This window comes from Diadema setosum, chromosome 12 (genome assembly GCF_964275005.1).
Source record: "Diadema setosum chromosome 12, eeDiaSeto1, whole genome shotgun sequence".
In the NCBI taxonomy this organism is placed as follows: domain Eukaryota; kingdom Metazoa; phylum Echinodermata; class Echinoidea; order Diadematoida; family Diadematidae; genus Diadema; species Diadema setosum.
In genome coordinates this window covers 12,137,612-12,159,897 of record NC_092696.1, presented here as the reverse complement: position 1 = coordinate 12,159,897, position 22,286 = coordinate 12,137,612, and the positions used below count along the sequence as shown (strand labels likewise).

At 43.2% G+C, this 22,286-nt stretch overlaps 1 protein-coding gene across 1 annotated transcript in view; it reads right to left on the bottom strand.

Moving 5' to 3' along the window:
* LOC140235719 (uncharacterized) overlaps window positions 1-22,286 on the bottom strand; it is a 106,257-nt gene that overhangs the window by 12,859 nt on the left and 71,112 nt on the right. Inside the window, exons 32-48 of the mRNA XM_072315732.1 lie at window positions 21,338-21,640; window positions 20,619-20,674; window positions 18,332-18,593; window positions 17,151-17,489; window positions 15,010-15,318; window positions 13,917-14,219; window positions 12,582-12,920; window positions 10,192-10,515; window positions 9,258-9,393; window positions 8,627-8,823; window positions 7,246-7,569; window positions 6,263-6,586; window positions 5,348-5,743; window positions 3,996-4,313; window positions 3,084-3,428; window positions 1,414-1,764; window positions 455-638 (exon numbers count right to left, since the gene is read on the bottom strand). Of these exons, the coding sequence (XP_072171833.1) occupies window positions 455-638; window positions 1,414-1,764; window positions 3,084-3,428; window positions 3,996-4,313; window positions 5,348-5,743; window positions 6,263-6,586; window positions 7,246-7,569; window positions 8,627-8,823; window positions 9,258-9,393; window positions 10,192-10,515; window positions 12,582-12,920; window positions 13,917-14,219; window positions 15,010-15,318; window positions 17,151-17,489; window positions 18,332-18,593; window positions 20,619-20,674; window positions 21,338-21,640 (4,810 nt within the window). The remainder of the gene's footprint in view (window positions 1-454; window positions 639-1,413; window positions 1,765-3,083; window positions 3,429-3,995; window positions 4,314-5,347; window positions 5,744-6,262; window positions 6,587-7,245; window positions 7,570-8,626; window positions 8,824-9,257; window positions 9,394-10,191; window positions 10,516-12,581; window positions 12,921-13,916; window positions 14,220-15,009; window positions 15,319-17,150; window positions 17,490-18,331; window positions 18,594-20,618; window positions 20,675-21,337; window positions 21,641-22,286) is intronic.

The following is a 22,286-nucleotide window of genomic DNA, read 5'->3' as shown; positions in this document are numbered from 1 at the left end:
TAAAAAGTTAAAAGCCCAATTTTCATCTCCACCAATACTGTACTGTCCCTTTAACAAAGATATGTTCAGCAAAATGGCCACTAAGTGATTGGAGAAAGTGGCAGCTAACTTCAGCATGTCACAGAAAAATATTTGTGGAAAAGTGAGCAAAGAAAATGGGATTCCATCGGGATTGCTCACAGAACGTGGAGACGCACTGAGCTACAATGCCCGCGTGACGTTTCCCGAGGGCGGCACTGTACACCGCATCCAGAAAGAAATATGCAGACAAGAATAATGCTCTAAATGGAAGTCAAAGATATGATTTGTTCTGATTAAGAGGTTTACTCAAATATGTCTAGAACAAATCTCAATTACTATCAAATACATAAATTGTATACTAGTGATTAGAAAACCTAAACATAGAATGATACAAGCAGAGGAAAGATTGATAATAGATTCTACATAGGCTTGCCTTGCTCGTTTTGGGGCCGAAATTACTCCTGTGTAGTTCAGCTGCTTGCAAACAACGAGGGCGTCCTGTAGGTCCCAGTCATCGTCGCAGATGGTGCTCCAGGTGCCGTTGTAGTACACCTCCACCCTACCCTCACTGGGTTGACTTCCGTTCACGAGTCTCACTGCAACCTCCGACGGATCAGCTGCGGGTGAAAAGCAAAGAATTTCCACTCTATAGAGATCAAGCTCCGAACACACATGGTCGCAAGTGCACAATTCAATACAAGCCCATATCGTCGCTGGGGTGACAAGACTTGTATCTGAAAGTTTGGTGAAAATGACTTTTTTGATTAATGGTCAAATAAATGAGTTAAGTGATGTCCTGAACAAATCCCAACTGTCTTACTCAAGAAGTAAAGCCACCACGTCATGTCAAAGGAAAGGCTCTCCCATTCACTCTTGTGCTTTGGCCGCCATGTTTTTTGGCTCTCTAGAACATTTGACATTTTATAGATACAAGGTTTTGTCGACCCAATGACGTTATGTCTATTCAAATCCACATTGTTAACAGCAATGCTTGAAGCAGGGAATGGAGTCAGACTTTTATGTAAAATGCCACAATGGAATTCACAATAAATACAGATACAATAAATAATAGATAATAAATAAATCATGAATAAAACAGAAAGGCAGGTCTATGATTGTCACCACACAACTCTACAGTTTGGAGAAAATAAATGGAACCAAAACCCAAACTATAAACCTGCTTCTCATCTGTTTTTCTTTAAGCCCTTCAAGTTAAGTCCATGGCAATGAGAAAAAAAAAAAAAAAAACAACAAACAAAACATTTAGGAGGTGAAGAAAGGTAGAAGAAAGAGGTGTATTATGGAGAAATATTTGTATCCTTCTTTTTGTATCCATCTTTGCATCCTCCTCCCTATGATATGATTCCCAGTGGCTCTGTGTGGATGACTTACGAATGAATTGTCCAGTGTTACAGCGCACACCGGCCTCGGGACGGTCAACTAAACATGCAAGGTCTGGCTCTGAAAACTCGCAGCTCTCCAGGTCTGCTGCGTCCTCTCCACACTCGACGTTGCTCATGACGACCGGCACGTCTCCCCTGCCGAATTCCGGGATGGTCACGGCCTGGAGGGCGCCGTCGGGGTATCCCAGCATCCTGCACGCCGCGTCGGCGTCGACCTTGTCCCAGCCTGTGCTGCAGATGGAGCCCCACACACCATCGTAGAGCACCTCAACTCTCCCCTCACTGGGCTGCGAGCCTCCGACCAATCGCACACGCTCCATCGGAGTCATTGTCGGCGGAGCTTTTGAGAGAGAGAAAAAAAGAGACAATGAAAGAGGTACTGAAGCATCAAAAATATTTTGCTTGCATGAAACTTTCATATATTTCACAAAGAGCACAAATTTGCAAAAGTAAAATGCACATGAAAAAATTCGACACAATACAGTGAAACGCCAGTGGCATTCAGCGGAAGTTCTATTCCCCAAAGGCTGTCGGCTCAAATTCACTAAAGTTTCATGCTGAGAGTTTTTACAGTAAGGGGTTGCAAATAAAACAGATGGAAAAAGACTGTGTGTGTGTGTGTGTGTGACAGCGAGGAAGAGAGAGAGAGAGAGAGAGAGAGAGGGTGATAGAATGTTGCACTTGAAGTTGAACAAATTTCTCACCATGCTGTTGTTGCTGTTTATGGTAAAAACAATATAAATGGGGATCTATCGTAAAATAATTTGCCTATTAATAAGGCAATGCTGAGATTAAATCAAGCAATATACAAACAGCTCATTGCTATTATCTAAGCTTGTGCTAATTAAATGCCTGCAGGAGAGAGGTCATAATAATAAATGTCTCTACATGGGGTTCATACATATTAAGGCGAAGTAAGGGGGTGGGGGGGGGGGGGAACAGAGAGAAAAAAAAAATTCTCCACCTTTGAGCCCACACAACGTAAAGAATATGTAACCCGCCACAACAAAGGATCCTGAAGTCACTGGCAGCTGAACCAAGAAAATCAAGTTTGAAGTGAGATTATCATAATCGGTCAAAACAATTGAATGTCTGCTTTTGGTATGATTTTGTAGTCTAATGTATATCATCTATCATCTGCCGAAATTTCGAAGGTAAATGATCAAAGGAAAGGTAAGAAATTAATGTTTTTCTTGGCCATGATTTGCTGACTTTCAGCAGAACAGAAACGTGTCCGAAGATGTGGATCTAGCGCCACAGGTAGACTCTGCGCCTAGCAACGAGGGATTGATCTCATTGGCCAGATTACTGATGTGTCATGCGTCGACTGCTGGCGCTAAGCTTGAATGAACAACGCGGTCTGTTGTTAGGAGCATACAAAGTACATGTACCTTCTAATGTCAAGAGGTGAAAACTGTCTTGCCTCCCCATGCTCATAACAGCATCAGAAGGAAAACATTGAAGGCGGTTTTCTTGAAACGCTGATTTCTTTAACGCTCGACAAGCGCTACTAAAATCATTGATATCTCCGCAACCGCATACTTTTATAATTTGTGTTATAATTGAAATTTAAGTGGAAGAGTATGGGAATAATGTCATGTCATTTTCAGAAAAAACTGCCCTCCCTGACTTTTGGATCCTTTTGTTGTAGCAGGTCACATATATGAATAAATTTCTCACCATGCAGACAAACGACTGAGGCGTCCTCATAGTGTTGACAGTTGTGGCTGTATAGACCAGCATGAAGACATTCTAAGATATTCTCCTCATTTCCTGTGCAATCCACGTCATCCAAAAGAATATCGCCCACTCCTTCTCCGTAGTGCGCGGCGCTCAGAGCCGACTCCGCACCAGGGTAGCCTAGCTGGCGACAGACAACGTCGGCGGCGGCGATGTCCCAGTTGTCGTCGCACACCGTGCCTGTTACATTGTTCACAGACAATTCAACGCGTCCCTCCCATGGGTTCTCTCCACCCACCAGGTTGATGGATACGACATCATCTTCTGCAAGATATACAGAAAGAAAAAATACCTCCCGTTCATCAGTGGTATGCTTTCTGAGGAAAAAAAAAAGGGACATACTGTTGTGCTGGGTTTTTTTTTTTTTTTTCATATCCACAACATTATAATGATTACTCCAGGTGGAAAGCACCCATTTCATTATTTTGCATTTAGAATATTAACAATATTTTTCTATTGATATTGTCAAATACCACTTTTGCTGTCAGGTGGATATGCTGGGAAGCACCACTTATAAGGATCACTTGAATAATCATTACATTACAGATGCTTATCTCAGTAAATTTAAAAACCAACATGCTCTGCTGGTACAGATGACCTTTTTCTGCTCATGCTCAAAGTGGAACCCCAAACTGGCTTATCTATTTGGCAGTTGCAATTAAATGTGCGGACAATATAATATCAATGAAAACAAAAATTTGTGAACATCACATTCGTGCAAGTTCATGTCATGCAAAATCTGTGAAAAGTTCCACTAATTTGCACTTTATCGTTTCTGTTGTGGGCCTCCTCCATCAGCACCACATGTGTTATCACATCAAGATGCTTTACCTGTCAGGCAGTCAACAGCAGCGGCATCGGTAGGTTCACAGATCACCTCGTCCTCCGTCTGGGAGCAGACTCCCATGGACGCCTCGTCTCCCACGCACTCGAAATTGTACCTGGCACTGGTCGCCGCCTCGACGGCCGTCGTCCTGCGGAGGCGCAGGGCAGAGCCGAAGCCCGCCTCGCGGCAGAGGACCCGGGCCTCGCGGAAGTCAAACAGGGAGTAGCAGAGGAACGCCGGGTCGGAGCCCTCTTCCGAAATTGCCGTGGTCCCTGACCCGGGCTGGGTGCTGTCGGAAAGAATACCTACAACGGGATTGGCCTCTGCAGACAAGAAGAAAGTAACGAAACCATAAACATAATATCTCTACTCACCAAAAAAAAAAAAAGGAAGAGCTGTCTTTAACAAGAATTAAAACCAAGCAAGCATACATTGTATATGTAGTACACGACTGCTCCAATTGCTTGATACTGTATTATAGGGAAAGTTGAATCATATTCTAATACATTCATGACACACTCCAAAACTCTGCCCCCCCCCCCCCCCCCCCCCCCCGCAGCAAAACACCAATCTATGCTACGTTGCAACCCATGAGACACTAAAACTACACCCCACCTGACCCACCAATCAATCAATATTAACATAGTCGCTCATGACACATTCAAACTACACTGCACACCAGTATGAGCTACACACACGTACAAATCCAGGCAAAATAGCCACCCATGACACACTGAAATTACAGCATACACCAACCTGAGCTACATACACCAATACATGCTAGCTGCATATACATAGCTATCCACAATACATACACTTTGTACATCCCACATAAACCTGACAGGGGTGATATTGAGGTTTATTGGAAAAATCAGAAATCAAAAATTTTCGGGTGATTTTGATACATACGTAGAAAAAGCAAAATGTGTATAGACTAGAGAATTATAATCTGAAATCAGATTTAAATCTACACCAATCCATGGTAGCTGCATAGCCACCCATGACACACCGAGACCACACAATACACATGTATCAACCTCAGCTACAAATCCCTATAGATGTTACATACATGTAACCACCCATAACACACTAACACTACACCACACACCCACCTGTGCTGCACACTAATGCTACACCACACACCCACCTGTGCTGCACACTAACGCTACACCACACACCCACCTGTGCTGCACACTAATACTAAACCTCACACCCACCTGTGCTGCACACTAACACTACACCTCACACCCAACTGTGCTGCACACTAACACTACACCACACACCTACCTGTGCTGCACACTAACACTACACCACACACCCACCTGTGCTGCACACTAACACTACACCTCACACCCACCTGTGCTGCACACAACCCCAGCATCTTCTGAGTGTCCGCAATTGTGTATCGGGTTCTTAATGCAGCTGCTGAAGTTGCCTTCTGTCCCTCGACACTCGACATCATCAGCGAGGATTGGTCCCGAGCCTTCACCAAATCGGGCAAGCTGCACCGCCTCAATGGCATACACGAAGCCCAGCTCTCGGCAGACTACCGTGGCATCCTTCAGGTCCCAGAAGTCGTCGCAGACGGTGCCCCAGACTCCGCCCACGTTCCATTCCACCCGCCCCTCGTTGGGACTCCCCCCGTCCATCAGGCGGACCATGCCGTGCTGGGTGAGGTCGACGGGAGGCAAAGTAGAATCCAAAGGTGGTGGAGGCGGAGCCGAGGTCGTGGTTGGTGCCTCGGTGCCGGTATCTGCCCCACACAAGGTAGAAAAGGTGACCATGATATTACATTTCTGAAACATATGCACCAAGGTCAAAGTTCGCTCTTAAATACAAAACCTTGAACGCATATTAATGGAAGGAGACGGAGGGATTCAGTTTTTAACTTAATCAACTAAAATACACTGTGATGCCAGATGGAGCCGGGTAAATGCAAGGAAACTTGCAAAATGCAGTGAACCAGAAAGGTGGAGATTTTAAGGTCACAGGTGCTCTGCCATATGATTCATTCAATGAAATAAGAGAAAGATTTTATTGTCCCTTGCATCACCTTGCATCACCCACTACCCAAAGCGTTTTTGCTGTGGAAAAAAAAAATTCAAGGTGTCACCTCATCATACCTTGTATCATCTCGCATTGCCATGAATTTTCATTGTTCAGCAGAAACACGCTCTAAGACACCAGCTACCCCCAACCCCACTCTCTCTTCCCCTGCCCCAAACCCCTAAACCTCCAAACCCCCAAAACGAGGAACCCCAAAGTCTCTCACCGTTCTGCAGCCTGCACCTCACGCCGGCTTCTCGGGTGTTGTCGCAGCCCAGCCGGGAGGTCAGGAAGCCCTGGTGGGGGCACAGCACCAGCTGAGATTCACTGCCGTCACAGAGCAGGCCATCCAGCAACACCAGTCCCGTCTCCGAGTCTCCGAAGTGGGAGGCGAAGAAGACCTCCTCGGCCCCGCCCGGGTATCCCAGCTGGTGGCACACCACGTCCCCATCCTCGAGGCTCCACTCCCTGTCGCAGACCACTCCCCAGCCATCAAAGTATTGGACCTCCACGCGACCCTCATTGGGACTTGACCCTCCTGACAGACGAACTGGTGGCGGCAAAAAGGAATATGACAAAGAAGTGTGATGCATGTACAGTGCACTCCCTTTATAACGAATACAGTTACAAAAAAGTCTCAAGACAACAAACCTAAAATTCAATTCCCACTAGCATTCATAACCTTCTTTACATACATTGCTGTTTAGCTTTAACAAAATTTCAATATAGTAAAAGAAAGTTGCCACTCTTGAGGACTTCATTATAATGAGAGTTGCCTAGGTATACAAATCAAATGAATGAAAGTTATTGTACTGCACCAGAATTCCTTGATTTCACATAAAAGGAATGGGACAATTGAAATGTTTCTTTCACTGACAGAGCTTAGTAAAAAACAAAAATCTTCCCTGGGGTGGAAAGACATCATGTCTCAGAAATCTGGATTTTCAGGAGAGAGAACATTTCTTTTCATTTCTGCAACACATCTGCCAAATAACATCTATTATAACATCAAATCCTGTGGAAACACTGTTTGGGATTACATTTAAAATTGTAATGTCTTAAAAACTAAAATCATAAATGGGGATGTAGCTCAAAATGTACAATGTATTGGGGGAGGGCACAGAAGCTCAGCCCCCCTGGGCTATACAATTTAAAATAGTATAGGCAATGTTCGGTCAAAGGGTGAAACAGGGAAATGGCGACACTTACCGGGGATCTCACAGCTGACTGAAACGTCCTCCGAATGAGAACAGTCCCCTTCGGTGGCCCCGGTCCTGGGGCACTGCCACAGGTTCGCCTCATCTCCGCTGCAATCCAACTCGTCCATGACGATGGAGCCGTTGCCGGGGCCGTACACGGCTGAGTGATAGAAGCCCACTGCCTCGGCCGTCAACAGCTGGCGACAGACAACTCTGGCGTCGTTGATGTCAAAGTTGTCGTCGCACACCGTGCCCCACTCACCTTCATTGAAGACTTCCACCCTACCCGACAGGAGGTTCGGACCACCTGTTATTCGCAGATCACCCTGGAAAGCTGCAGAACATTATCACAGGAAAACAACATACTCGTAATATCTGAAGAATTATAGAAATAATACCACTAATCAATCTTTTTGTATATATAGCAGAATGCCTGTTTACAATGCTACAAATGTACTAACACAACAATTCATTTTCTTTTTTCAGATTTTTAATGGCTTTTGGGGATTCTATGCATACAAAACCTAATCCTAGTGATGGGAAAAAAATTTGGAAATCAGGCCTGTACAATTTCCCCATGCTATTGTATACGCCAAATATTTCGCGAGTTCTTTTTTTTCTGCGAATTTCACAAGTCGGGGTGCTATTTGCAAAAGTAAAGACACACAACAAAATGGACTCTGATCTTGATATGAATGTGACCTATTGGTATGCACATTTCTCCATTCAGTTCAGTTCTCTGCTATCGCGAATTTAACCACTCGCGAAATCGTCGGGAAGTTCCAATTTGCAAAAATTTAGACTCGCTAAATATAAGACGTATACAGTACATTACTACTGGATGTAGACAGTACTTTATGACCAATACTGCTGCGGTACTGTGGTGTTCATGTTCAAAGATTTATATCAGGTTATTTTCTAAGGTGAAAGAACACATTGAACTTTATGGTCTTGTGTTGCAGATCCAGACAATGAAACTACTACTTTATTCCAATGGACTGACATGCAGCAGAAACTTGTTTAATATTCAAAGTGGAAGGTCTGACCACCCAGCGGTGGGGGTGTGGAGGGGGTAGGGGCATGTCTGTACTAGTGGGGTCAAGGGGTAATGTAGTCATGTGGAACTGATCGCCATCTTTCTTTTCCTCAACACAGATATCAGTACCCTATTTGAGTTTTCCTAACTTTACTTGTTCATTATTGGTTAAATCTCTGTCATGAGCATGATGAAATATGAATTCTTCCTTCATGTATTTCTTGTTTTGTTTTATCTATTGTAAAGTTTAACAAATCTACATTTGTATACTGCAAAAAATTATGGCTACCAGCGGATACCATGGAATCACAAGATCACGGCAGAGCTTTAGGCTAATTTGTCTGGTCTAACTTACGAGCTCCGCACACGACTCCCGCTGCGTCCATTCCCGGGCGACACTGCTCGGTCGAGTTGCTCTCAAAGCGACACGCGGCGAGTTCATTCTCACTTCCGGTGCAGTGGACGTCCACCATGGCGTACCTCTGGTCGAGTGTCGGTTCTCCGAATCTTGAGTTTAAGGACACTTGGAGGACTCCTGACAGTCCAAGTTGCCTGGACGTCCACGATGAGGGAAATATAAAGTGAGTAAATTCCACTGAATCACAAAAGATGTGTGTTCATATGCTTTACAAAATGGGTGCAGAACAACATTCGAATACAGGTAGGTGGCTTACCATCATGTGCTCATTTGCATGGGGTTGCATGTATCGTGATATAAAATACTGAAAGAAATTACAGGATGCCTGGCCAGGCACAAATTTTGCTGGAAGGCTATTACAGAAAGAATTTTATGGGTGCATGGCTCAACACTGTAAAATGAGACTTTAAGTAAAACTTCTTCTCCAAAGTGGCTATCAATCAGGTTGCGGACATTTTGAGAATAATTCTTTAATGCGGTAGTCACACAAAATTATACACAGAGAACGAAGGAGGGACGAAATAAACCACTGCATGAGACACAGAGTAATTTGACCTTTGACACCAACCTGCACACCACAAATCCGTCAGCCAAAGTCCAGGTATTGTCGCACACCACGTCCCAGTGGCCGTAGCGCATCACTTCAACGTTACCCTCAAAGGGCGTGTCCCCGCCGCTTAGTCTCACTTCAAAGTGGGGCAAATCTGCACGACATTCCCAAAAGGAGCATAAATAGTCAAGAAATGAATGTTGATTTGTCATGTGATGTCAGCCTCAGCTCACCCATGTAGCACAAACATTAAGAATCACAGAGCAATTATAACCCTCTGTGATCACTGCAAAACCACACATTTTTCTGTGCATAGAACTTTCGTGAATTTCGCAGGCCAAAATTGCAAAAGTACATATAAATTGCAAGTGAAATGTTTTGTCTGCATGATGCATTGAATTCATGAAAGTTTTATGCCACATAAAACGCTGATGGCTTCAATTTGTGAAAGTTTCATGCCAAAATAGTGATATCTCCTTATTGCAATAATTTCATATGGTAGGACATCTTGTGATACAACTGACATAAACATATATATCACACGTGATAACTCATACATTTTTTGAAATCACTGCCGCCCAATGGTAAACAATATATTTAATTAAAGAGCATTACTAAGTGTGTGTACTTTTGGTACTAAGCTTCAGATTTCATACTTCCTGATTCTGCAGAATTAAAAACAAAAACGTCTGCTTTTATGACATTATATGTGCAAATGTGGCAAATAAAGAGTTAAACACTATCCATTTTACACAAAACTGTACAATCAAAATCATTCCAATGATAACAAAAGTTCTGAATGTCAGTATGTCAATGGCACTATCTTCCTGTCAATACTTTCACTTGAAATTATTCCACTAACTTTTTCTAGAAGACCGGAAAGATTAAAAGCACACAAACAACATGTCGCAAAGAGCATGTTTCAAGTATCAGGAGTAGACCCCCAACTCACCAAAGTTACAGACAACGCCTGCATCCTCACGGTGTTGGCAGTTGTGGGTGCCAAAGCCGTTGTTCCCGCACAACTCCACAGACGCCTCATCACCATTGCAGTTGACGTCATCCAGGAGAATGGGTCCGCTGCCCTGGCCAAACGTTGCCCCGTACGGCGCCGAGATGGCCCCGGAGTATCCCAGCGACCGGCAGACAACATTGGCGTCGCGGAGGTCCCAGGCATCGTCGCAGATCGTGCCCCACTCACCCTCATGGTAGACCTCAACTCGGCCGGAGTGCGGGGAGGGCCCGCCAACCAGACGCACCGAGAGATCGGATGTATCTTTAAAAGGAGAGCAACATTGTCATCCGCTGCTAATCATCCCTTTGATAGCTAGAGGTCAACCTCCATAATCCATTGACTCTAGCTCTTTATGTGCCATGGTGGAAACCCCCGGTGTGCCACGTTATTCCGAGACACGAAGGTAGTCATGCTTTGAGAAAGAATTATGTTTTTCCAATTTGTATGACCTCTACAAATTTCTGTTAAGATGGGCATAATAGTAGGCAAAGTTAAAGAGGAATGCCAAACTTTGTTTCGATATGAATTGCATGAAGAATCTATTTTTCAATTTCTCTTTCGAATGACCAGTTGCTACATCACTGTAAAGGCATGACTTTTGCACATAAAACCGTGACAGAAACTTAGAATGTACGAGCAAATCTAGTGGGGAACACTACTTGATTGTCAATCACTACATAGAATGCAAGCCATATATTATGAGAGGAACAAAAGCACAAAAAACGCTTTCATTGTGCCGCGGGATTAGCAGTGATTAGCGATTTATCGATCGGTTTTGGCGGCTTTGTTTGTTGAGCAGAATATGCGAAGTTGGCACGCCGTCGACTGAGCCGGACGTGCGAACGTGGCACATAAAGAGCTAGAGGTCAACCTCCATAACCCTTTGACATCTAAAGGTTATCCTCAATAACCTTTTGACATCTAGAGGTCAATCTCCATAACCCACTGACATCTAGAGATCAACCTCCATAACCCATTGACTCTAGAGGTCAACCTCCATAACCCTTTGACATCTAAAGGTCAACCTCAATAATCCTTAGGTATCTAAAGGTCATCCTCAATAACCCTTTGATATCTAAAGCTAACCCTTTGTTATCTAAAGCTCACCCTCCATAATCCATTGACTCTAGAGGTCATACTCAATAATCCTTTGATATCTAAAGGTCACCCTCCATAACCCATTGACTCTAGAGGTCATACTCAATAATCCTTTGATATCTAAAGGTCACCCTCCATAACCCATTGACTCTATAGAGGTCAACCTCAATAACCCTTAGGTATCTAAAGGTCATCCTCAATAACCCTTTGACATCTCGAGGTCATCCTCAATAACCCTTTGATATCTAAAGGTCATCCTCAATAACCCTTTGATGTCTAAAGGTCACCCTCCATAACCCATTGACTCTAGAGGTCATACTCAATAACCCTTTGATATCTACAGATCAATTTTCCATCCGTGAAGAAGGCAGTAAATGGCATATAATTTCACTCAGTTCTGGACCAACTGATAAATCACAAATAGAGATGAAATTGCAAGGTAGGGGTGAGAAGGGAATGAGAGCAACCAGGCAAAAGGCAAAGAAAGATTCGACCAATTAGTGTTTCATGCATTGAACCTAACCTGACTGTGCTTCATCTCCTACATGCACAAACTTTGTAGGTGTCCGTCTCGTGTCCGGAACATACTAGTATGTCAGGCATGGAAGTTTATTGGATGCAATACTTGACATTTAAAAGCTGACTTCATCATACATGTACATGTACATTCACAACACCTGCCTGATCCCCTTGAGCCTGAATACATCCGGTTCATTACATCTGGTGTATTTCTTGTTGAAGTAAGACAATTTTTGCTGGCCAGATACTTGTATTGTGACAGCCACTCAGCATCTCTTTCTGTGCCCTTTTACTTATTAACAAATATGTCACCTCTAGTGCCTAATTTCTCTACAATGTGAATGCATGACATTTCCGAATTGGACCTGATTATTAAGTGTCTTGATACTGTTGTTTCATGTCCATGAATTATGGAACAAAGAACACACTTAAATGAAACTATATGTCTACACCAGTTGTCTACCGGTTCATGCCTGTTTATTCCTACTCTCGCTTACATATCAGAGTGCCCGAATCTTACATACATCGAAAATCTACACACATGTGTTGTTTTCAAACACTAATCTTTTCAAACGCTAGTTTTCAAACACTATTATAACGTTACTAGTTAACACATACAACAGATACTTTAGATGGTATAACCTTAAACTGAAGATTGACACTTATCTAAATGGTGTTTGCCACAAACGGTGTATCTCTTACATTAACACAGAAAGTTGACACCTTACCTAGTGGTGTACACACCACTCCTGCATCTTCATAATGCCTGCAGTTGTGGTTCTCTCGTCCTGTGTAAGTGCACTGGGCCAGGTTGGTTTCATTCCCCCTGCAGTTCACGTCATCGAGGACAATGTCGCCCTCGCCTGCCCCGAAGTGGGCAAGCATCAGGGCTTCTTCGGCTCCGGGGAAGCCCAGCATGCGGCAGACGACCGCGGCGTCGGCCAAGTCCCAGGAGTCGTCGCAAACTGTGCCCCAGTCGTCATCGACGAGGACTTCCACTCGACCCTCGTTGGAGCTGTCTCCTCCCATCAGTCGAACCTCGAGATCATCTGTGGGGGAAAGGGGCATGCCAAACTACTGTAAAACTAAAGAGATTATACCACAAGAGGGCATCTAATAGTCCAGTGGCGGAGGTGGCTGCGCAAAGAGAGCTGCTATTGCCCAGATCCTGCACATTGAACAGTAGATGGCGGCACACTGTTAAAATGCGCTTGACTTGAATATCAACAGAGTCAGCCTAGCTTGCACCTTTTCATAGTTACGGCACAATGTTCGAGTAATCATAATGCTCAAATGTCATAATGTTGGTGATGTTGTTTGATTTTATGGCATCTTCATTCAAAGTAGTCATGTTTATGCCAAACAAACTTCATAATGCTCAAACTATTTTCTAGTCTACACTCAAGTTCCCATTATTTATTTTGTTAATAACAACAATGCCTGGACTCTAACTGATGATATGATATCACTGGAGATCATCGTAGAAACTAATATCTAAACAATTGGAACCACATTGAATTTTTGAACATTACAAATGTGTTATGAAGAATAGAAAATCACTCCAGATATGATATGAAAAGATATGACTTTAACGTAGACTGCAATAAATTGCCTGGATCAGAGGGTGCGCTCCCTCTTCAATTTTGGACGCCTCACTTGTACGCACGCTTATGGAGACTGCTTACTCTATATATAAAATCTCTTTGTGTAAAACCAGAAATTTTTGTGTGCATTTTAATCTCGCAAATTTGTGTGAAAGCAGTCAAGCAGTACATTGTTTCCCCTTTCAACTCTTTCACTCTTATCTTTCATTTGTGTTTAAAGTACATAGATATCATATTATCTTGTTTGTTTCTACATGTTAATTTACTTTTCTTGTTGTTGTTGTGCTACATGATTTTTATTTGCAATATTTGCTATTTGAATAGCAGGCCCTGACCATGACTATCCAGTCCACTTTTGAAATAAAACTAAATAAAAATAGCAATGATAATGCAAGAGTGTACCTATGTCTGCGTAAGTGGCAGTGTGTTGTGAACTCTAACCTGTGCAAATGACGCCAGCATCCTCGCCGTGGTTACAGTTGTGGTCGTACAGTCCGTTATTGGGGCAGTCCATAATGGTCAGCTCCTGGCCAGAGCACAGCACATTATCCAGCACGATCTGCCCTTCGCCTTCCCCGAATCTGGCCGATCCGGGGGCTGAGATGGCCCCACGGAAGCCCAGCATGCGGCAGACGACGGCTGCGTCCTCCTGGCCCCAATTATCGTCGCACACCGTGCCCCAGCTGCCATTGTGGTAGACCTCCACTCGGCCCTCCAGTTTGTTGCTACCTCCCACGAGACGCACTGACCGCAGCGAGGAAAAGAGAAATTTTTTTTTTTGATTTTTGTAAAGAAAAAGGCCCAGGTTTGACAGTTTTTCGAGTGTTTACACTCCAAGAGGAGGGACAAACAAAATAAACCACAAACAAAAAAAGAAAAGTCGCTTTAAAAGCGATCCAGTCCATTGGGTTGGGAAATAACATGATGTCCATGAAATGGAGGCATCAATGTTTTAATTTCACGTACGGCTTGACAGTTACTCTCTTTAGTGGATGAAATTGTGCGGCAAACCATATTCAATGATGTAACTGTCTTTAATCAGTTGTGTTGTAACAAAACCTGTCAACTACAAAATGTCTTTCACGCAAAGTGTGTTGCTCAAATGGTACATTTTATGATGCTCTGCTGAATGAATATTCATATCTTCTTTGCAAGATGTTTTGAATGAATAAAGCAGAATATCAATGTGATGTGAGCAAAGAAGACAACTGCTGCCATTTCTGCCAAAAATACTACAGATATCGTGGATTTTTTTTTCCAGAATGAACTACATACTGAGCTTGTATGTCTAGTGTAAGAAAGGAAAAAAACTTTTTTCAACGAAATAGGGCTACAGTAGCAGAGATGGTCAAAACATAGCTTTGCGATCACAAGATATAAGTAGCAAATCTTGTGACTGGCAACAGATATTCTGTGAAGATGCTAAGACCTTAATAAAAATGCTAAAACTATCATGAGTGAATCTATTATGTATTTCTAGATATGAGTGATTATTTTGTACTTTGTTTTCAGCATTTTTAATAAAATTCTTTACCTCCTTGTGAACACACGACTCCAGCGTCTTCACTGTGGCCGCAGTTATGATTGTACAGTCCATTGTGGGGGCAGGCCAAGAGGTCATCATCGTCCGGTCCACACTGGACATTGTCCAGGATAATCGCGCCCTCACCGTTTCCAAATCGGGCCGAGCCCGGCCAATCCTCAGCCCCTGGCAGATCCAGCATGCCGCAAACCACGTTGGCGTCCGCCTCGTCCCAGTAATCATCACAGACGGTGCCCCACGTACCGTTGTGGTATACTTCCACCCTTCCCTGGCGGTACGATGCAGCTCCACTCAACCGCACTACACCGTAGGAAGAAGGGAAAATGAAATGAAATCATCAACATGAAACAAGTGCTGATGCATTGGTGTCAAATGAATCCATACCCAAGATATGACATTAAAGCAGAGATACTGGCACTTCTGATAAATGAGAAAGTGAAATGGCTTAGTCATGTGCCCCATCAAGACTAAAAGTCTGAGAGGTGGAAGTTACATAATTAAAGGTACCAAAATAGCACTTTGTACCATTTGAGCAGAAGGAGAATCCAAAGAAGACAAAAAACATGTTTCATTGCAGTATTTCATCTTCTTTTGAGGTGTGCTGTCCTTTAGGTTATTACTTGTAGTAGTGAGTTTTAGATCTGCGATGCGAGCTACAATTGTAGAACAATGCAGCCTGCCAGGTTGAACAATGAAAACAGCTGCCTTGCGCATGTGCAGAATATTATTTTCAGTATAATTGCCTCATCTTTGGCATTCGTGTTGAAGAGCTACAGCTCGCTATTGTCATTTGGGAATGAAAACACTCCAATCTCAGGGGAAAAATCTGACCCCTCATTCCTGCATGGACTCTCCCCGGCCGTCACATCGTACTACTGTAAAAGTGGAAATTTTCACGGTGTTGAAATTTTTGCACATTACGCGCAACAAGAAAATAAGTAGCGAGAAAATAAAAGCATGCGAATAGTTTTGGTTGCCATAGGTATGTTCCTGTGCATGATGTCTTGATTCCGCAGAATTAGAAATACCCGAAACTCTTCTTCCGCGGCCAAGCGCGAAAAATTAGTCGTGCGAAAATATCCACTTTTACAGTACTCTGGCATCAGTATTAACCCTCTCCGTGCCAGAGGCTTTGTACAGCCAGTATGACACAACACTATGGGGATTTCTGTGCCAATCAGCACCAAAAACACACAAAGGATTAAATGTTGATTCTGGAATAGTTTACTTTTCATACCATCTGTCAATTCCCTTCTTGGATCGTAGTCCACAGTTGTTAAAATAGTTTACTTTTTATGCATTACATGTGCATATAATTGGAGCATAAATGTGACCCTGCACCACAAAACGAACAAAAAGTCACCAGACATGGATTTTTAGTTAAGAGTATATTCTGAAAGGGCAGACTTCAAGCTTTCAAATGATGTATAACTCAAATTAAATGGACTCTCCTAACCTATCGAAATATTGGAAAGAAACCACACACTCAAGAAAAGTGTGAACTGAGAAAAGAGGCTCAGAAGCACAGGGTCTATTCAAGCGTTTAATCTTTTCCAAGCCGTCCTACCTGTGCAATGAATGGGACAAAAAACAGGATGAAAACCACCGGTTCAACCACAATGAAGGGATTATCAGTTTAAGCTGAAATTGAGCATGTTCTATCAACACATTCTGTCCATGATAAATACTAACTTTCAAAGTAGTAGCATCATCCTTTCTTAAGTTATTAGAGTTGAAAGTGAAGAGTGTGTGCAGGGTTTTTTAAGAAATGAAAGGGGGACTCTAAAGACATACCTAATCATGCAATTTAAAAAAGTGTTTGAGATAAACTGCTAAAAACACACTTTCCTGTTCGTTTTATGATACCTAATTTTAGCATAATGCAGAAGAAGATTTGCTCTTTCAGAAAATATAAAGAAGTCAAGATTGACCAAATTGACCCTTTGCACCTATTTTCAGTCCTCACACAAAATCAGTGCGTGCGACTTTTTGTTCGTTTTGTGATGCACGGTCACAAATGGATTACAAACTTGTACGAAATGTGGAATATTGAACACTTGATAAATTATCTGGAAATCTTACAGAAAGAAAAGAATTAGATTCATGCATCTGACAAAAGTTCCAAAGATCACCTGTTGTCCTACAAATGACCCCAGCATCTTCTGCATGCCCACAGTTGTGCTGATAGAGCCCCGAATGGCGGCAGGATGCCAGGCTGGTTTCATTGCCTCTGCAGGCGAGGTCATCGAGGAGGATGGTCCCCGAGCCGGGGCCGAAGTGCGCCCCAACGAGGGCGGTCTGTGCCCCGGGGAAGCCCAGCTCGCGACAGATGACGTTGGCGTCTTCGATGCCAAAGTAGTCGTCGCACACTGTGCTCCACGTGCCGTTGTAGTTGACCTCCACGCGGCCCTCGCGATTGTTCCCTCCGCCGGCGAGTCGCAGTTCAAATGTCAGCTCCTGGGGCATGGTTCCTGTTGATCACAAAGTTGACAGATATGAATGAGCCATGATAACCTGCAGTCATCGAGGACGCATGTAATGTGTGGTCCCTTTATGGACACATTAATATGCACAAGATATGTGCGAAGTAGCACTTTGATAACACAATTTCAATTAGGAAATGACGAAAATGCAAAATATTGGCTAAAAGGTACATTCAGCAACAGTCTTGCAATCTGAGGACATATCCAATCATGGTTGGTAAATAATCATGTTTTATACACAATCATCGTTTATCAACAAATCAGACTATAGCAGAATCCTTTAATCTGCCACAAAAGAGCAAATCGGATGCAGCTTCTTTGGAAAAATGATTGCCAGGGCATTATCGATCAACCTTCTACCTATAGATTCACTGTTGAACAGAGAGGGCACTTCACGAATAAACGTTGTATCCACATGTAATTAGAATTATTTCACCCTTTTGATTTCAAAATAATAGGAAAAACATCTCACTACCTTGGCAAATCATTGTCAGCTAAACAGGTTTCTTGGTAGACCCTTTTATGCATTTCTAGCAATTCCAAATGGTGGAAGAACAATTTTGGGCCCCTTCTGAAAAGTATGTTTCACCTCTAACCTTAATAAATGCTGATGAACAAGCGTGGCATGTTGCGCTGAGTGTCTGGGCGTATAAACATTTGACAATAGACATTGTATTCTGCAATAGATTAATTCACATAATTTATTGAGGACATATACCAGAGTTTGCACGTTCCTAGGGCCCAGTCCCCCATCCTGCCTAAAAATGGCCTTGGTGAGATTGGGAGAGCATGCATGAGGAATCGTAAGCATGGCATGGGTAGTCACTCACCAGCACAGGCGACCCCAGCATCTTCTAAATGGCCACAGTTGTGCTCAAAGAGTCCGTTGCTTGGGCAATCCAGCAGACTCATCTCGGTGCCGATGCATTCCACGTTGTCCAGCACGATGCGACCCTCTCCCTCCCCAAACCGGGCGGAGGAGAAGGCCAGGTTGGTTCCCGCGGTGTAGCCCAGCATGCGACATACCACATCCGCATCACGGAAATCCCACGAGTCGTCACAGACGGTGCCCCAGGTACCATTCTGGAAAATCTCCACTCGCCCCTCCTTCTCATTATCTCCACCAACCAGTCGGATCACGGAATCTAGGTGTCATTTTGAAACGTAATGAGATTGCGATAGCATTATCTATAATAATTACTTATCATTGGAACTTCTTTACCCGTGTATGACAAAAATGCAAACAGCACTGCAAAATTCTGAAGGCTAAAAAAGTCATACTTCTCGTTGAAAATATTTTTTTCCCCCTTTCTTACACTAGACATACAAGCTCGGTACGTATTTCAGTCTGGAAAAAAAAATCCACGATGCCTGTAGTATTTTGGCAAAAACAGTACAAAGTACTGCCAAATAGCAGCAATTGCCTTCTTGGTTCACCCTCGATTGTTAATATTCTGCTTTATTCATTCAAAACATCTTGCAAAGAAGACATGAATATTCATTCAGCAGAGCATCATATATTGTACCATTTGAGCAACACACTTTGCATGAAAGACATTTTGCAGTTGACAGGTTCTGCTACAACACAAAAGATTAAAGATGGTTACATCATTGAATATGGTTTGTCACACAATGTCATCCATTGGAGAGACTGTTATTGCCTATGCCGAGGAGGTGATGATTTTTCTAGCACGGGTTTGTCTGTCTGTCTGCAATATGGATGAAATTTACAGGAAACATTTATAATAAAAGAAAGGTCTGGATGATGGAATTATCTACATTTTTGGGAAGATTCTTCATTACTGGCAAATAGGGACAACAAAGTGAGGATTCCAGCTGCACATACGTATCTAAGGTGTGCAAATTCAAACTGACCACGAGCTTGAAGCGTGGCAGGAAACTAAGGGAGAGAGGAGAGACACTAGCAAGGATTCTCTATCACTCATCGGAAATAGGGCCATTTTCAGCATATTGTCGCTGGGGTGACGAGACCTTCTACCTGCAATTTTGGTGAAAATGACTTTTTTGGATTAATGGTCAAATAATGGGTTGAGTGATGTCCTGTCCAAATCCCAACTTTCTTACTCCAAAAATGAAGCCACCACGGCATGTCAAAGGAAAGGCTATCCCATTCGCCACAGTGCTTTGGCCGCCATGTTTTTTGGCTCTCCTGAACATTTGACATTTTGTAGATACGAGGTTTTGTCGCCCCAGCGATGATATGTGTATAAGGGTGGAAATGAATTGCTTGCGGAGGACTCTACCCTTGTTACCTCCACCAAGGAAGGAGGAGGTTAAGTGATCATTGGTGTTGGTTTGTCTGTTTGCAAAATAACTCAAAACGTTGTGTACGGATTAAAATGAAACTTGCATATAAAGTCAATATTGACACAAGGAACACCTCATTTAATTTTGGTAGTGATCCGAGAATTTTCATGGATTTTTGAAGGATTTTTCATGTTTTGGCATATAATCTGGGGTTCAAGCTGTGCGTACTGGGGGTTTACACACACGCAATAAAGCGTGTGCTCTGCTCGGGTAAGGCACCGTGCAATGACGTAAACAAAAGGCTTCTATTTTGGAAATTGAGTTACTGGCTTGGCAGAGGTGTCTGTGCTCTCCGAGTGCTTTTCTAGCAATGACAAGAGTGCTTTTCTAGTTACCTCTGAAATCGTTTGCACCTGGGGGGTGTTTCATCAACATTTGTCGTCAGCGCTGACAATTTCAGCAAAATCCTTGGTTTTGATTGGCTGAGATGCTCTGGTCACTGACTGTTACTATGGTGATTCAAGTTGTCAGCGCTGACAAACGTTGATGAAACATCCCCCTGATCGACTTATGGTTGCTCTTACCTATCTCAGTGCACTTAACGCCCACATCCTCAAAGTGAGCACAGTTGTTCTCCAGGAAAGGCCGGCGGGAGCATCTCGCCAGGTTCGACTCTGATCCGTTACAGTTCACGTCGTCCAGCAAAATGGCGCCCTCACCCTCCCCGTAATAGGCATTGCCACGGTAGGCCTCAGCCGCCGGGTAGCCCAGCATTCGGCAGACCACATTGGCCTCCTCTAGGCCAAAGCTGTCATCGCAGACGGTGCCCCAGGTCCCCCGGTACATCACCTCGACTCTCCCTTCCTTGTTTGATGGGCCGTCCACAAGCCTCACATCTACATCATCTGTGTCACCAAACATACAATGGGTAAATGCAACGGAAATAATAATAATAAAGCATCTAGTCATTAACAGTTGCAAAACACCTTACCAGATTTCCAAATTTCTAATGGCAAGTTATTCCATAGTTTAGGAGATGAACAGGCAGATGTTCGGTCTGCTAATATTATTTCTGTTTTACATGTTGGGATTTATAGAAGTAGAGTGTCAAGAACCGTACAGATTTTGAGTGTGTTCAGAAACGTAACTAGGGGCTTGACCAATGAATGCCTTGTATACAATCCGCAAGGTCATAAATGATATTCCTTGCTGATTTGGAAGCAAATACATGAAATATATACAGTAATAAAAATAATAAAGAATATCAGCGAGTATGATGACTGGTGAGCACAGAGCAGTGAGGGCCATGTACTGCTGATGACTACACTGTAAAAGTGGAAATTTTCACGGTGTTGAAATTTTCACGCATTTCGCGCAACCAGAAACTAGCGCGAAAATAAAAGCACGCTAATATTTTTGCTTGCCATAAGGTTAGTAGTTAACGTCTTGATTCCACTGGATCAAAAACATGCGAAACTCTTCTTATCCGGCCGAGCATGAAAAATTACCGCGGGCAGTCGCGCAAAAGTATTCACTTTTACAGTATTGGAAAGTTCACAGGCACTCACCTGTGCAAATAACTCCTGCGTGTTCGGAGGATTCACAGTTATGCTCAAAGATCGGTGAGTGGCTGCAGTCTATAAGGCTGGTCTCGTTCCCCGTACAGGAGAGGTTGTCCAAGATGATACGCCCATCGCCCGCGCCAAAGTGACTGCCAAGGAGCGCCACGGAGGCCTTGTTGAAGCCGAGCGCGCGACAGACGACGGAGGCGTCCCGAACGTCCCACTGGTCGTCACACACATTTCCCCATTCTCCATCGTAGTAGACTTCTACGCGACCCTCGGCGTCATTACTTCCATTTCTGAGTCGGACTGGTGGAAGATTGATACCAGTGAAGAAAAATGAAATAGCAGATAAAGTATATAATGTATGTGACCGTGCACCACACAACCAATAAAAAGTCGCACGGACTGACTTTGTGAGAGGACTCAAGATAGGTGAAACGGGCCAACCCAGTCAATCTCGAGTTTTTCATATTTTATGAGAGAACAACCCTTCTTCCACATTATGCTAAAGTTTGTGACCATAAAACAACTCTGAAATTGGTTGTATTTTCAGCAGTTTTTCTACAACACTTTTTAAAAATAATCATGTGATTAAGCGTGTCTGGGAGTACCCCTTTTATTTCTTAAAAACCCTTTACACTCTCTTCCCTCTTTAACTCTAAAAACTTTTGAAAGAACGCTGCTACTGCTTTGAAAGTTTTTATTAGTCATGGACAGAGTGTGTCACTAGAGCATTATCAATTTCAGCTTAATCTGATGATCCCTTCGTTGTTGTTGCTATGAAGTTGCTATGAACGATCAGATTAAGCACTTGAATAGACCTTATACTTTAGAGTGTCTTTTCTCAGTACAAACTTTTCCAGAGTGTGTGCATTTTTCCCCACTGTTAAGATAGGTTAAGAGAGTCCATTTGTATGCATTTATAAATAATTTTAAAGCTTTGAGTCGGCTC